The following is a 14831-nucleotide window of genomic DNA, read 5'->3' on the forward strand; positions in this document are numbered from 1 at the left end:
CGAATCTGTTGATCATACACGATGCTCCACTCGCAGCTGTGTTCATGTTAATTGACCAGAAATTGAAAAATTCACTCAGCCGCTTTCATTTCTTATTAGAGCGACACCAAACAGATGCGCTCATGCGCACCGTAGTGTTGCCGCGGAGGCGAATCAAAACAAATTGAGTTGTAAATTTCTGGTAAATCGACAGCTCGGACTAAGGAGTTGAAGCGAATTGTACGTCTGTCATTCACCTCGCGATCTGTAAACAAGTTCAGAGTGATGCAGATAGTTCAGCCCATGAGAAGCTAGGGATTCTATATGCTGATGACGACGACCATTCGCAAGTCACGACTAGCAGTTATAGCAAATTATAATCAACGTCCCTTGCATTGTGGAGCAACTCGTGAAGCTGGCGAAGATTCCCAGCAGTCATCAACTCGTCAACTGCTCTGGGAGTCACAGGTGGTTTAAGTTGCTGCGACGCAGGTCCCTTTGCTGGATGAAAATATGCGGTCGAAAGGAATAGCGCAAGCTCGAGCAGGAGATAGCTTCTTATCTTGAGCGCTATACTTGCATGAGGCGCTAGCCTCTGGTGGTCATTTCTCATCTACTCAATTCTAAAACGTCGAGTTCAGTTCGTTTCATTTGACGTTATCTATGTAGTAAACAGTTTCATTTCGGCTCTTTAAATTAGTTCCGAGGCTGGAAAAAAGGCCGGACGGAGACCTGTCTCCGGGTCAAACATACTGGTTAACATTCTCAGAGTCGGCAATGAACAACCACGCTGACAGTGACAGACAACACCTTCCCTGCCGGTTCTAGAACCAAGTCCAGCATCAACAACGCAACACGCCATACAGCCACATATCAGAAAGTGATGCAAGGGGAGTCAGACCACCTGTAGCAACACACTCGCATCAGCAACAGCGACACGGAGAAAACTATGGGAATACTTACTGGTATAATGCCAATCAGTAGGACAAGTTTAAGATCGAAAATCACGATCAGGCCAGCTCAATGATAGTTGTCCTGTCGTCATCGCTGCATGTTGATCACAGTCGTTTCGAAACGTTGAACATTGATCAACAATGATAATGCGTGGTTCGCAACTTGCCGAGTGACGCCCAGTGAACCCCAGTGAAAATCGGACATGGCCATTTCGACGGATTTGTAAGTTCCGAGTAGTCAGTAGACTCATATCGATGGAAATCGAAGTTGTGCAAACACTTGTTGAACAATTTGTCTACGATTTGAGCAGTACAGCATGTTCAATACTGCAAGAACCCGACATGCAAGGCTTGTGCAGCTCAACAGTCCATGTGTTCATTCAACTGGTCTGCGCAAGGTCCGTGCGTAATGCATATCTCGTTGCTCAAGTATTCCGTACTTCGCCCCACTCGATCCAACTTCAACATTTCAACAGTTCCACTTACCTGCAACTCGGAGACTCGGAGTTTCAATGAACTCTCCTCTCACCATCATCAGTGCATTACTCCTGTAAATTACTGCTGCTGTTGACTGGTTCACTTGTCGTGCACGCGCCTAACTTGAATTCTTGCATCCCTTTCTTGTACCACCGCCATCACAATCAAACAGTCATCTCAGCAAAATGTCACTCTTTCTACTACGCCACAGCCGCAGAACTCCTGGGCAAACACAGATTTTCCTCGTCAAACGATGTGAGTTTGTTGCTTTGGTTGTGTCATACTCTATAATTATGAATACATTCGAAACAGAGCGCATATAATCACTCATTCAACTCAATGCTCCAGTAACTGACAATGAACAGCTGATGGGTCTCGTGCCACTCCAGTGCATCTGTTTTCAGTACTGCTACTCTGATTCACTGATATGTTGTCGTCCTAAGTTTTGGATGATGTTCTCCGTTAACGACTCGGAGCTTCGTGACATCGTGACGAGTCTGACGACTCTACTCGGTATGGGCACCAATTACTGCCATGAACGCCAACCCAAAACAACAAGTGAGTGTAATGTTCTGTTGCGTTCTATTCATATTGCAATACTTATTACTACAGAACTACGACATCGAGGCTTCGAGTCTGGTGAGTACTGATCCTCTTCCTATCGTACACTCATTTGTGCATTCTATCTAGGTTTCCGACTGCACGTGGACCGCAAATACGGTTGAAGCTCTTACGAAGTTCTCCAGCGGCATGTTACATTAGCTAGGCACCGGGGTAGGTCAGTCCTGGACGGAGAAGCTGGTGTGAATGAGCGCAGGTGGTTTTTATTGGCATGTTTCGTATTGTACGCTATGTTGAAATGCATTGATTTCCGTATATTTGCGTCGAAGCAAGTAAGATATCAAAGGGACACACAGTTATATTCAGATCTACGGAATTCTATCTAGTAGTCAATGCATCGAAAAGCGTACACCAGCGCCGATGTGCATCGTTTTCGCAGCTACGGAAAGCGCAGATACCGACGTGTATCTACGGAATACGAAGTGCCATAGCCACAGTAGATATGCGTGGCTGCGCGTGGAAATGGCCATGTCCGATTTTCACTGGGAGTGAACATCGGACATTGCAGGAGCCTGTCAGAACGTGTGAGAATATTACGCAAAGTGCCAGATCATGTAGATCTAGTTCATAGCAAATGATGAGCATCTTCCTCTGAGCGCAACGCATGCACTTTGCGCAAACTTTTGCATTCCTTGCACTCATTTCGCAACTGCATGGATTCCGCAACATTTACATTTGCCATCTGCTGCTTGCATGTGCATTGTGTAGTGCGCAAGTAACAAAAGCTTCGCAAGTCTAAACTCCGTCTTCATGTCATCAACACCTCTCTTGTTCCCTTACCGTCATGTTCCTCTGGTACAACGACGCCGCAGCCAGCTAGTACCCACTCGAGCTCTGGCCCTAAACACCTAAGTTTCCTCAATAGCAGCACCCTGACTCGGAGTCTTTGCCTTTAGCTGATTCCTCGGAACAACTCGAATACCCTCTCAATGTAAGTTTTGTACACTCAGGCTGATACATGCTTGAATTGTTGAATACTACAGGGCCGAGTGCATATATGCGCATCTTAGGAGTCGAAAGCGACACAATTCGTGAGCGTCTTGTATTTGCACCAGCAGCAGCACTGAATCAAACATTCGCTCAGGGTTCCTTTAGCATTTGGGTCAAGAACACCATCCAAGCTGTCGTCGACGGTACCTTGTATTGTTCCTGCCTATATGCCATCATTACTGACATAGATATAGGAACCTTTGTATCCTTCGTTGGCTCAAGCAGGTCAAGAAAGACGGGACTACGGTGGAGTTCCGTCTCTACTGGGATGCACTCGATACCCAACAGTGCAATGTACGTCGTCGCTTTTTTTCGCCGCTAGCACCACGCTGAGCTTACTCTTCTGCTAGTCTTACGAGTCCGAAGCTGTTCAATTGGTGAGTATTGCTTCAAGCTGTATTTGCCATATATTTACACAGTTTTCCTCGAACGTCTAGATCAAGAATACTGCCATCAGAGTAGTCGTAGGCTCTACCTTACATTGAGCGTAAGCATTGCGTGCTGTTTGACTACTTTACTGCCTTCGTTCCATTGCTTTTGTGCTCTGTTTCGACTGATTTTCGTGCTGTGTTTCGCCCGCTTTTGTTCCATACCATTCCATGCATTGTATCATATTTTATACTAGTAGTTACAAGCAATATGATATGAACCGTTCTCGCACAATATAAATCGCTCGTAGGAAATGCAAGGGAGTGCCGCATCGTGTTGCAGCAGCTTAAACAACTCTGGCACGACGACGCACGATATTGATTCCTTTTCCATCGTGTATTCGTCCGGATTTCCTGTCGAGATCGTGCGAGGGCGGTTTCAGCTGGCGGTGCACGATGCGGCACTCTCCGGAAGTCTCGCACTGTCCGATGTTCACTGGGAGTGACGGCCGGCCTCTGGCCCTGGGAATGCCGTAACAACTGGCAGCAAGCGTCGGTAATCAGTGTTGTTACTACATAAATAACGTCAAATGAAACGAACTGAACTCGACGTCTTAGAATTGAGCATCCCTTTACGTCGATGTTTGATGGATCTTACTGCCTTCATTCAGCTTCACGAACATGCCCCGCTCAGATGTCAGGTGCTGCTACAATCATCGTGTTCAGATGCTACCTCATCCCTGCTTCACACCTGAGCAGTTTATCGAGGACATTCGGATGGTTCAGTGCGGACACGGTAAATCGTTTGCTTCAGTTCTCCGTAGCACTCACTGACAACTTTTGCAAAGTTCCCCCTTCAGCTCCACAGCCATTTTGTTGGCCTTGTTGGCCGGAAGGCGAAGACTGCACACTTCATGCACGACCTGGTACGCTGAACTTAACTACAACTTTTTTTCCCACTGATGCTACCTACATATTGTGCAGACCCTCAGCAGCCGAGCGTGTTAGACGATGACAGCCTCACGAATGTTGTGGAGGATGACCCTGAAGTCTCTATCGATGGCATCTTGATTAACCCCACAGACGATATCACTGAGGACGGTTTTACCAGTTCCCAGCCCGACTCTCTCTCCAGTGATGGGGAAGAACACGAGCTAGAAGATCAGGCTGTTGATGACAATACCAGTGTTGAAACACTTATTGACATAGACCCTGCCATTCAGTTTAATTGGTTTGTCAGTGTGGGCTATTCTGGAGTTGGGCTGTTTAGAGACATGTACGTTTGAAAGAAAAAAATTAATCCGTGCCATGTCTGATGATACATAATAAGCTACGCTGCCCGCAAACTTCGTGCTGCTGGCACAACTGTATACTACTTCTGCACGCTCTCTGATGCCAAGAAGCATTTCTGGGAGGTGTTCGATGCATGGTGCAGTGAGAAAGCTATATAGTATAGAATCTCTATCATTTGGACATATTAAAATGTTGCAGGATGTGCTCAATGGGTCTTGGATACTCTTTACCACGGTCACTGCAGGACCAACGTCCCGTAAACTTTTGCGCTCGAGTTGGGGGAGCTCAGTGAGTCTTATATTACCAACGACAGAGACTCATCCAGCTTTTGTGTGCGAGTCGGATGTGCTCAATGAATCTTGTATGACCCATGACAAACTCATCCGGTAAGCTCGGCGGGTGAGTCAGACATGCTCGACGAGCCTTACATCAATTCTACGTGTGTAATTAGCATGTACAAATCTGTCCCGAAGTGTGGCTACCTTTCGAAAAGGCGAACAGATTGGAAATGCCGAGTTATCCTTAAGCTTCAATATTAGCCCCACTCAAGAAGTGGCCAACACTCCAGCCTCCGTGACCACTGACCAACTCCAACGCAGTATTTTGAAGCTAAGCCCATACAAGGCCCCAGGACCCGATGGGATCAGTTTATATGATGTGCTGACTTATTCCGTCCATATCTTCTCTATCTATTCAGGGCTGTATTCACACTTAAGACCTATAACAACTCCTGGCGCGACTTCACGACTGTCCCAGGCGATATGCGAGGGCGGGTAAGGCCAGCTAAAGGCGATAGGGTATTGGGGGTGTGTACATGATGTTCATTCTGGCTCGTCGTCTTCTACGGGTGGGGTGACGTCTCAAAAAATCTGTGCGCGCTCGCTATGAAGCGGAGTGAGGGTTTGATACGTTTTCGGCTGTTCAGGAGGTTCTTGGTACGACTAGCTTGGGGACCTAGTTCGTTCTGAAGTGCGGGGCATTGTCTGGCGTACGCTGAGCATGCAATAAGGAGGTGATAGGCGGTCTCTTTGCGCTGATGGTATTGTTGGCAGGTAGGACTGGGGATTTTTGTGATATGGTGAAGGTGCTTGTCCATAGGCACGTGTCCGGTACAGAGTTGGAGGAGTGACAATGTGGGAGATTTTTTATTAGGTCGGAGAAATGTTTTGATGGGGTTGACGCGTCGATATCATGAAGGCGTTTGTACCTCGGTGAGTTTTTTATCACTTTTGACACTTCGCGTTTGATTTTTTGGTTGAACTGCTGCTTCAAGTCTGATTTGCTGACCTGGAAGGCGACTAGTGTGTTGTTTCTGGTGGTCAAGAATTTCGGAGTACGTTGGGTGCACTGCTGTTTCCTCCCGCAGCTAATTTCGCTTGCTCATCAGCCTCTTCATTGCCTGGTATTCCTTGCTGACCCGGTTTCCAGTGTACTGTCAGCTTGCGCTCGTCATGCGCGGGTAGAAGTTCGCGCAGGTCGTGGTGGAATTTGTAGTGTCCGGGCTTGGAGACTTTCCGCGATAGCTGCCTGGTTGTCGACCCCAAGGGCCATGGTTCCTTCCCCTCCTTCTCTCAAGAACTCGGTTGTTGGAAATCAACCTGCCAACATGATAGTACATCATAGTATCTTTTTCATTTAACTCAGACGCCCGCTCAACGCCAGCAGATTTACCATATTAGGTGGTTCTATGTACGCCACACTCATTCTTCGTTTTCCCCCAGTCTCTTACACTCGACTGGGGGTAATCCATAACATTCCCTACCGATGTACCATAGAATTCACTTGAGTTCATTCTATTTAGAAGCTTGCAGTTTTTTAGGCTATGAGCCCTGCCTGATGCAGGCTCCGATATCATCGAGACTCATTGGATAGATTCGCGTGATACATACGCGCTATATTAGCCTTATCCACTGTATAACGCGAAGGTCAACCTCATTTGTACCCTTGGGCAGAACCCATTATATTCCCTTTGAGTGATGACCCCAGAAGACTGGCACAGACATAACTCGGGCGTCGGAACCCTCGGAATCGCAACTTTCGATAGCTCACTAGGGCTGGCCACCGTAGCCCGTATTACGGGCATGTACGGTGACATCATACGTGTGCCGTACCCGTACCGTCGGGGCTTTAGAGCTCTCATTGATGGCTACGGTGTACGGTCATGCAAGTACCGTATGACGCCGTAAGTTTACGGCTGTATGTACCGTCATACGGGGCATACGGTTCTACTTTATGATAGCTATGTAGCATAGACTAAAATGATCAACGAATGCCTAACTTAGTACTTAGCTTTTGGTACCACGAGGGATTTTCTTGCATCGTGTGACTTGGTGTGGCAGCCACATGCCTTCTTTCGATGTTCAAGACGGGGACCAAGGCCTAGAAACAACCCCAATGCTGCACATTCTGTCATTTGGTTTCCTCACTGGCAGCCAGTGCTTCAATAGGATGCAAATCATCAACTTACTGGTATGTTTTCTCTCACAATCTACAATCTATCTAGTTCTAATGCTTATTATGTCCAGAACGCCCTCCTTTTTTTAAAAAAAAAAAATCCAATTTGTGTCCATTGAGGATGATACCCTATGTAGGACAGTACTTTCTAATCTATGGGACCCCCGGTGTCCCTTCTAATCTCTGAAGTCACGGCCCTCCTGATTCTCGTACCGGATCCGGGGGGTACTCACCCCGGGCCATTGCATTCTTTGAAGACTCTAGTGCTAGGTCCTGGCGCTGCTCCCTTCCCCCACCCGCTGTTCGTGTTTCCCTACTTTTGGACAACATTCCTTCACTCAATGGCCTCATCGAGCCGTTCTAATCCTACCATGGATCAAGACTTTCAAGAAGTTCTTGGGCGCGGGAAACGACCGAAGAATGTTGAGCTCATGAATGCTCTTATCCAAGCTGAAGGCGAAGACAAGGATCAACCCTCGCGCCGTCCCCGCTGTCCCTGCCGTCCCTGTCGTGTCCCCCGAAAGAAAACTATTCCCAGTGTCGACAACGACAATTATTTTTCATGTCTTCCAGTTGAGGAGGCCTCCGACGTTGATGATGCTGATTTCACTCAGGGCTCTGAGTCATCTTCGTCAACCTCAGACTCAGACAACAACATCCAGGACCATGAGATCTCCAATGCGGAGGTGAGTTTGTCTTCCTCACTTGTAATTATTACTAATGCTCTGCAGCTTGCAATGATATTACCTATGAAGACTGTCCCACCTTGTGGTGGCAACACCGATCACGATGCTCGTCATCTCCGCAAGAAAACCAGCTCGAAATCTAAGCGCAAGACTACTATCAGAAATTCTTCAGCTGCCAACAGACCTCAGCTGTCTAAGCGAGCTCGGGTTGGGTAAGTTGAAGATGAACAGCTCTAATGCTGATTCTCGACGTCAGGACTAGGTGGTCTTCAACTCACCAAATGCCTCTTACGTAGTCTTACCTTCACACCCATTTCATTTTATTAACTTATATCTCCAAGGCCGCGAGCTTGATTATCGCAAAGTCATCCATGGCTTCGTTGCAAAGACACGGGATCTTCGCCACTACGAGTTGACACCAGAGGACTGGAGTGCAATCCAGCTCGTCTCGCACTGGCTTAAGGCGCGCAGTTACATGTCGCTTTCCGTCAAGTCCACCTGGGAGTCCTCAATCACCAAACATAGCCGAATCATACGATCAGTTTGACACTATCCTTATCCTTGACTTAGTTTCACAGATTGGACTCCGCGTTCTAGCTGAATAAATTCATGTATTAGCCGTTGAGTGCTGGTTTAGTATCGCAACATCACTATCTTTTGTTGTCCGTCCCATTACCTGCAGAAACGTGCACCCTTCTATCGTCTGTCCATCTGCCATCCTCGCTTGCTCGTCCTCATCCGTCCATTTGCTCTCTCACGTCTCCTTACTCTCCTATAGCAATGCCATCATGTATACCCGAACCCCAAATAAAATTTGATTACCTACTTGTTCGTCGTCTCGCTATTGAGTATGTGTTTTTCGACTCGGAGTTCCTGCAATGCTAATTTCATTGTCTCTTAAAGACTGGGGCAAGGGTCCGCATGTGTCTAGCAGGGATTTTGTCAAGTCACGGCAGCTCCTCCAGACGTATGCCACAGTATTTCATACATCGGTCATCTCACACTGGTTTCAGTATTCCCGCACCACGTTGATCAGTGATGCGAGGTGGCGCCCTCCCATCTTACTTTAAGGATGTTGGTTTTCATGTTCTCTTGAATTCAAATTTTGTTATCAGAGATCTAAATTACATCTCCGCGAGCCTCGGATACCCTGGAGTTCTGCCAGGTTCTGTCACCCCCCTTTCGCGTGAGTTCTACCAAAAAAACGGCAAAACCGGTTGGCAAAACTCCCGAGTTCTGCCAACAACACTAGCACCCTGTAAATAAGACATAAACAAGGCCACCCCGTTTGTGCCAAAAGGGCGCAAGAGGTTAATCCAATCCCAGCAGCGACCCCTCCCAGGCATTACAGCCCAAGAATACTCTGCCTGTAACTGTAAGGACAGAGGGAGTGCCGCCCCACCTAGCGCGGCTGTTGAATAAACAAGATGCACCGAAAGGCGCGCGCTAGGCAGTTGGGATGAATGGAACAAAGAGTAAAGAGCAAGAGTCAATCGAAGAAAATCAACAGTGACCAAACAACCAAATACAAGTACCAACAAACGACTATTCTCCTTTGTGCAGGGCAGGACCTTTGTATTACCGTGTGTTAGTGATGAAGATGAGAGAATGAATATAGGTGGAATCACCAAGATATCTAATATTGACGGGGAGGTGAGTGGACAAGGTAGTGATACCACAAGAGGATGAGTAGATAAAGTAGTGATACAATGAGAGCTTTGTAAAAAGAATCAAACCAGATTTCATCAAGTATTGACTCGGTTTGTGTGTGGGAAGGTCTGGCTTTGCCAGACCAGCGCAAGAGGGCGGGGGTCTGGACCGAGCGCGTGATCCGGAAGATTCTGAAGAAGTTCGGGGAGTTTTTCTTTCCTTTTTGGACTGCATCATTCCGTCGAGCTTTGTCTTTTTTTAGAATCTGTAGCTGCAAGGAACTCTGAAGAATCGAGAGTCTCGAACTAGGAACGAGAGCGGGACTAAGTAGGGTAATAGTCAGGAAAATGTTGGTAGAGGTGTGAATACCAGAGCTCACCTCAGTCTTGGATCAAAAGACTGAGGGAGAATGTTTGACAGGGAGAGAGGTATTAACACCCTGATTGAGGCGGATAGCCAAAGGTGAATGTGTATTAGGACTGTAACAAGGAGTGATTGGGTATGTAAAAGAAAGGGATGAATGTGTACCAGGGTGAGGTTGATAGTCATATCTTGATAGGCTCTGAACATCTACCTTTGCTGGCACAGGGTAGCCATTGCTCCAGCGGTCAAACCGTGACTGGTGAGCAATCAGCCTATATGCCTGATGATGAAATCTCTGAATGATAGGAGCCAATCCCTCGATGCATTCCTGATTTGTCTTTCTGGCTGTTGCTCTCTAGTGCATCCCTCACAGAGAACAGCCGCACTGGAAGCGAACAGCATCCATAGAGGTTGCAACGGTCACGTCCATAAGTTGGCGAAATTGATGTAAGATGGTTCAATATGGAACTCGGTGAAAAAAATATGTAGAGGATGTCGCACAGTAAAGTCACCCAGTGACCCTTGCTTCACATCGTAGTGCCTGGCGAGGCCCAGCGGAAGATCTGCAAGGGAGTGAGGGTATCCCAGTCAAACTGAGAATTGTGCTGTTCACAAGGCATGGCCACAGCTGCCAAGCAGACCTTAAGAGTAATCTAAAGCTCCCTGCCTCTTACAAGGTGGGTTCTGTTTGACAAGTAGGCAGCGCAAAGCACCGTTGCTATCCTCTCCGCCAGACCATGCGGCCTGGACGCCTCTCCAGTACATGGGATAGACTTACCCTACCCTGCGTACTATTTCCAGAATACACCAGAGTACTATCCCCATTACAGGCGGATATCTGCTAGGCGGCATTTGATATAAAACATGGGTGAGAAAAGAATGGCTGAAATGAAATTGAACCAAGCCAAACATTACAAAATAACGGCAGCAAGCTTGTTCTACAAGCGTTGTGTACATCAAGTCATTTACACACCCTTTGGGCAAGGCATGGAATGCATGTGGATCACTAGCTACATCAGCGGTATACTAGTATTACAACAAAATTTTCGAGAGCGGCGAGCTGTAGTTGTTGGATATTGAAGCCACAGGCTGCAACTCAACTCTCACTAACAGTATATAGTATCCCGATTACTCCCGAAACGCTCACTTAATGCTTGGACGCTCCTCATCATTTTCCCTCAGTCTTCTATTTGACACTGAGGGTATGTCCATTCATTCATAGTTGTCTCACTCATGCTGACTTAGTATTGTATACCAATCATACCTGTATTGAGGTCAGGAATTTCGTCAGGAGTGTACTTTGAACGGTGTGTCTTTGTCTCCGATAATGGGGGCATTCTAGCAAGAGGTGGTGGACTGACTCTTCTACATTTGGACAGTGGGGGCAGTACGGGTCTTCGGCTTTACCTCTGGACTTTCTGAGTCTGTGCAGACTCTAGGTATGCGTCTGGGTACCTCTAGGCAAGCTCCGCAAATTAGACGCCGCTTGAACCGCGTCTGAGTTGCTGAATACCCACCCCACCCGCCTGTCGTTACATCCAGATTCCATTCCTCTTCAACAGTCCTCATTTGCCTTCCCGCACATATCTTCTCATATATTACCTTGTTCACATCGTCCTCCTTCCCCCTCTTTCTACCTGCCTGTGTCCTCCCGATAATACATCATCCTGCTCCCCCTAACTCTACCCCATCTTCTCATGTTGACGTCGTGTTTCTTGTACAGCTTTTCCTCCGCCTGTCTCCCACTGGCTTCGTCACCGATTGCGCCAGTTGTGGCGGTGCAGTCTCCCTGTCAATCTGTCTGACTGATAGCAATGGAGATGGCAGCAAAAAATGGCAAGGGTATGCGCTGCCTGTCGTCGCTGCATGTTGAATCAAATCGTCAGCATCCATCATGCACATTTTACCGCTGGTATCCACAGCCATTCGCCTTCCCATACATCGTGTCATTAATTCCTATGTCCACAGCGTCACGAAGACCCCCAGCTCTCAACAGATCGTCTCCTCTAGCAGTACTACCCTCGCCATGCCGTCGCCCTCCTTGACGCAGCCTTCGAGCACGCAACAATGCAAGGGCGTTATCTGTGCTCATTCTGCTCTTGTCTGCGCGCCTTGCAAAGCAGACATGGCCCGTGCTTACAACCTTTTGCACCATACATTTCACTTTACTTCTTACTAGCCACCATTGTAGTTACCTTTGGCAACATATATGATGTTGATGAATATCTTGACATTGCAGTTAAGAACATTGGCTGGTACAACGGAGAAAGTGGTGAGATCTACAGATGGCATGGTAGCAAACTGAGCCTGTTGCTACATGGCAGCGAAGAGGGACGTGATGGCCATGTTGAGACGTATGTTTTCTCCACCTGTCTCTACGTTGTAGTGGTTATCGCATGTGCAATTATTACCTCCAGCTGCCTTTTCTAGGTCCTGGATGTCTGATACATCAGTAAGAAGGTCGATAAATGCTATGGGAAAATTTTATCACTAGCCCAAGGTCAACGTCAGAGGAAGCTGTTTTCCAAACGTCCAGCCTCTCTCTTAGCCTCTATTGCTTTGACACGGTTGAGGAACAAGTCCAGGGCATCCTTTGAGACAACTTCGTTATGCCCGGGAGGAATTGCACGAAGGCCATTGATGAACTGTTTGATGCCTTTCTCATGCTCTTTCGACAAGTAGCCCGTGAGTTTCTTTTCAAATATTTCCGAGGTGATGGTTTTCTGAACATATGCAAGCATCCATTCATAGATGGGTAGCAATTGGTGAGATATTGTGGACTGTTTCTCGGATGTGGTGGGCTGCGACGGTGGAGGAGAGTTGGAATTTACAGAGGCCCCTGCGCGATCAACATGTTCAAGGCCAACTTGAGCCCGAGTTTGGCGGTCTACCTGACCCATTTCCGTATCCTCCATGGATTGAGCTGAGACACAAGCTTCACCATTAGCATCGTTTGACTGGCAATGCGACATAGCGGGTGCAGAAAATGAAACCGACACTCACAATGGTGCGACCAATTCCTTGCATCCTTCAACACCTCCTGTACAGACTTCTCTTCCTCCAAAATTGTCTTCACGACCCTCTTCCATACAGGCTCATATTCTTTTGGGCTCATTCTCAACAAGGATTCCCACAGGATCTGGTCTTCAGGATTCCAAACTCTGTTCTCGGAGCCCCGGCGCATGAATCCCTGGAAGATCAACTGAGCTTCCAAGTTATCAAAGGGGTTGCCTTCGTCTAGGATAGAAGGCCGTTGAACCTGAGGTGTAGCATGAAAAGGAAGAGGTCAATACCCTTTTTTTCCCAAGGCTTGCAGGCATCATCATCCAGATCCCATTTCTGCCTCAGGTGATCCACGAATTCCCTCCAGGTCATCTCTCCTAGCCAGAGTCCACCCACAATCTCCTGGATATCATCACGGTCATTGCCATCGCCATTAGCGACAATGATGTTGGCGATGCTCTTAACGTCATCCTCAAACTCTTTGACATTTGTATAGCTCGGTTCTTTCCTGAGGACAAAATTGAAGAAGGCGATTGGGGTGCCCGCAAAATCGTGGCCTGCATCATGTAGCGTTATCAGTAAGTAACTTAGAAGAGACGATGCGGAATGAACTCATCAACCTTGGCTGTACCACTCCCATTGCGCTTCACTCCAGAACAAAGGACGAGGATTGTGTCCCTCGTGCCAACGGCCTGGCAGGTCTCCATCTTTCAAATGCCGAGTCTCGTGAAACGCGCCTGGCTTCTTCAACTCGTTCAGGGCTTGTGGCTTGATGACGCGCTCAAAGGTTTCACGAATTTCCTCAACACGTCCATTGATCCACGTGGCAGGGTCCGGCGGTGGGGACAATGAATCCTTCCCTTGGTCATTAATATTCCATCCTTTTTCTAGCTGCATGTTAGGCGGTGGGTGAGCACGCACAGATGCAACAAGCTTACCGAAGAACACCTTGTTTGCAGCTGTGACTGGATCCGCTACCAGGAATTCGCGTCCTTCAACGAAAGCCTCGTCGTAATCCTTGTTCAACCAATCACGACACATGCGAATTTTCCATTCGTCCAGAAGCGGGACGCTCTCTTTTCCAGGCTCTGTGAGATAATCCAACTTCAGCAACTGCTCCACCACCAAACGCCTGGTGAGCATGTGCTGGACAAGCATTGCCCCCGTGTTCTGTCGGCAAGTCACAACCATGTCGACCTTCTTTCCTTTCAACTTCTTCATACCCTCTTCCAGCCAAAGCTCCCAGAGGTTGGAGCATAGTACGATGTTGTAGGAAAGCTCCAGCCATACATCCCTGTACCTCAGGGGCAGGGGTACAAATCCTCGCTTCCGCCCACCCTCAAACACTGGCACCCGGCACATTTTGTATGACTCTGTAGTCTCAACCTCGTTCTCTTGCGGTTCCCCGTATGTGATCCGGGTATCGTCGTTCTTTAGCCAGTCGTCCATGACAACCTCGGCGTGAACGAGTGGGATTGCAAATGAAGTAATGGGCTGGCGGAGTGGCACGGTTGTCGAGTTGCGCCTTGTGGCATTCATGGCTGGTAAGCTAATTGTGACCTTTCCTGTGCGTTTGCCTTTGGATTTAGGCCTACTGACTCGACCCACACTGCGCGCTTTGAGTGTGGTGCGTACCATTACAAGATGAGTGCAAAACCTTAATCGTGCATCGACCTCAACATAGGGTATTTGATATCAAGGCCGGCCCTCCACAACTTAACTGATAGAGTAACCAAATATACACAAATGTCATTAAATAAAGGATGTTCAGGTCCGTCGGGAGATCTTCAATCGCATCTCGAGCAGCGAGCGATAAAGGTCGTAAGGGACTCATCGTTGAAACTTAACATATCATACAGTCTGAACGTTGAACGACGGTAGACGCATAAGTTGTCCTACATACGATCGAGTACCACCGGCACGACCGGCACCTACTAAACTTCAAACTCCTCGCTTCGCCCTGCCACGCCACTCCGAGATTGACCAGCCTGGCT

General features: G+C 47.8%; 4 protein-coding genes across 4 annotated transcripts; 2 read left to right on the forward strand and 2 right to left on the reverse strand.

The window, feature by feature from the left end:
- Positions 1-1943: 1943 nt before the first annotated feature.
- Positions 1944-4839, forward strand: DFJ58DRAFT_843314 (uncharacterized protein; the record flags this gene model as incomplete). The annotated part of the gene is made up of 12 exons (XM_041392950.1): positions 1944-1967; positions 2022-2048; positions 2739-2825; positions 2927-2961; positions 3014-3061; positions 3209-3314; positions 3371-3397; positions 3700-3862; positions 4060-4184; positions 4237-4314; positions 4381-4664; positions 4719-4839. The coding sequence occupies 12 exons, from the start codon at positions 1944-1946 to the stop codon at positions 4837-4839; spliced, it is 1125 nt and encodes a 374-aa protein (XP_041241610.1).
- Positions 4840-7506: 2667 nt separating this feature from the next.
- On the forward strand, positions 7507-8368 carry DFJ58DRAFT_730327 (uncharacterized protein; the record flags this gene model as incomplete). Its single annotated transcript, XM_041385882.1, has 3 exons — positions 7507-7821; positions 7867-8028; positions 8084-8368. The coding sequence occupies 3 exons, from the start codon at positions 7507-7509 to the stop codon at positions 8366-8368; spliced, it is 762 nt and encodes a 253-aa protein (XP_041241611.1).
- A 3258-nt stretch (positions 8369-11626) lies between these two features.
- On the reverse strand, positions 11627-12126 carry DFJ58DRAFT_843316 (uncharacterized protein; the record flags this gene model as incomplete). The annotated part of the gene is made up of 3 exons (XM_041392951.1): positions 11627-11696; positions 11742-12009; positions 12030-12126. The coding sequence occupies 3 exons, from the start codon at positions 12124-12126 to the stop codon at positions 11627-11629; spliced, it is 435 nt and encodes a 144-aa protein (XP_041241612.1).
- A 21-nt stretch (positions 12127-12147) lies between these two features.
- On the reverse strand, positions 12148-14376 carry DFJ58DRAFT_730328 (uncharacterized protein; the record flags this gene model as incomplete). The annotated part of the gene is made up of 5 exons (XM_041385883.1): positions 12148-12305; positions 12365-12757; positions 12838-13071; positions 13128-13394; positions 13458-14376. The coding sequence occupies 5 exons, from the start codon at positions 14374-14376 to the stop codon at positions 12148-12150; spliced, it is 1971 nt and encodes a 656-aa protein (XP_041241613.1).
- Positions 14377-14831: the final 455 nt, after the last annotated feature.

This window comes from Suillus subalutaceus, assembly GCF_016647625.1.
Source record: "Suillus subalutaceus strain FC151 chromosome Unknown DFJ58scaffold_87, whole genome shotgun sequence".
Classification (NCBI taxonomy): domain Eukaryota; kingdom Fungi; phylum Basidiomycota; class Agaricomycetes; order Boletales; family Suillaceae; genus Suillus; species Suillus subalutaceus.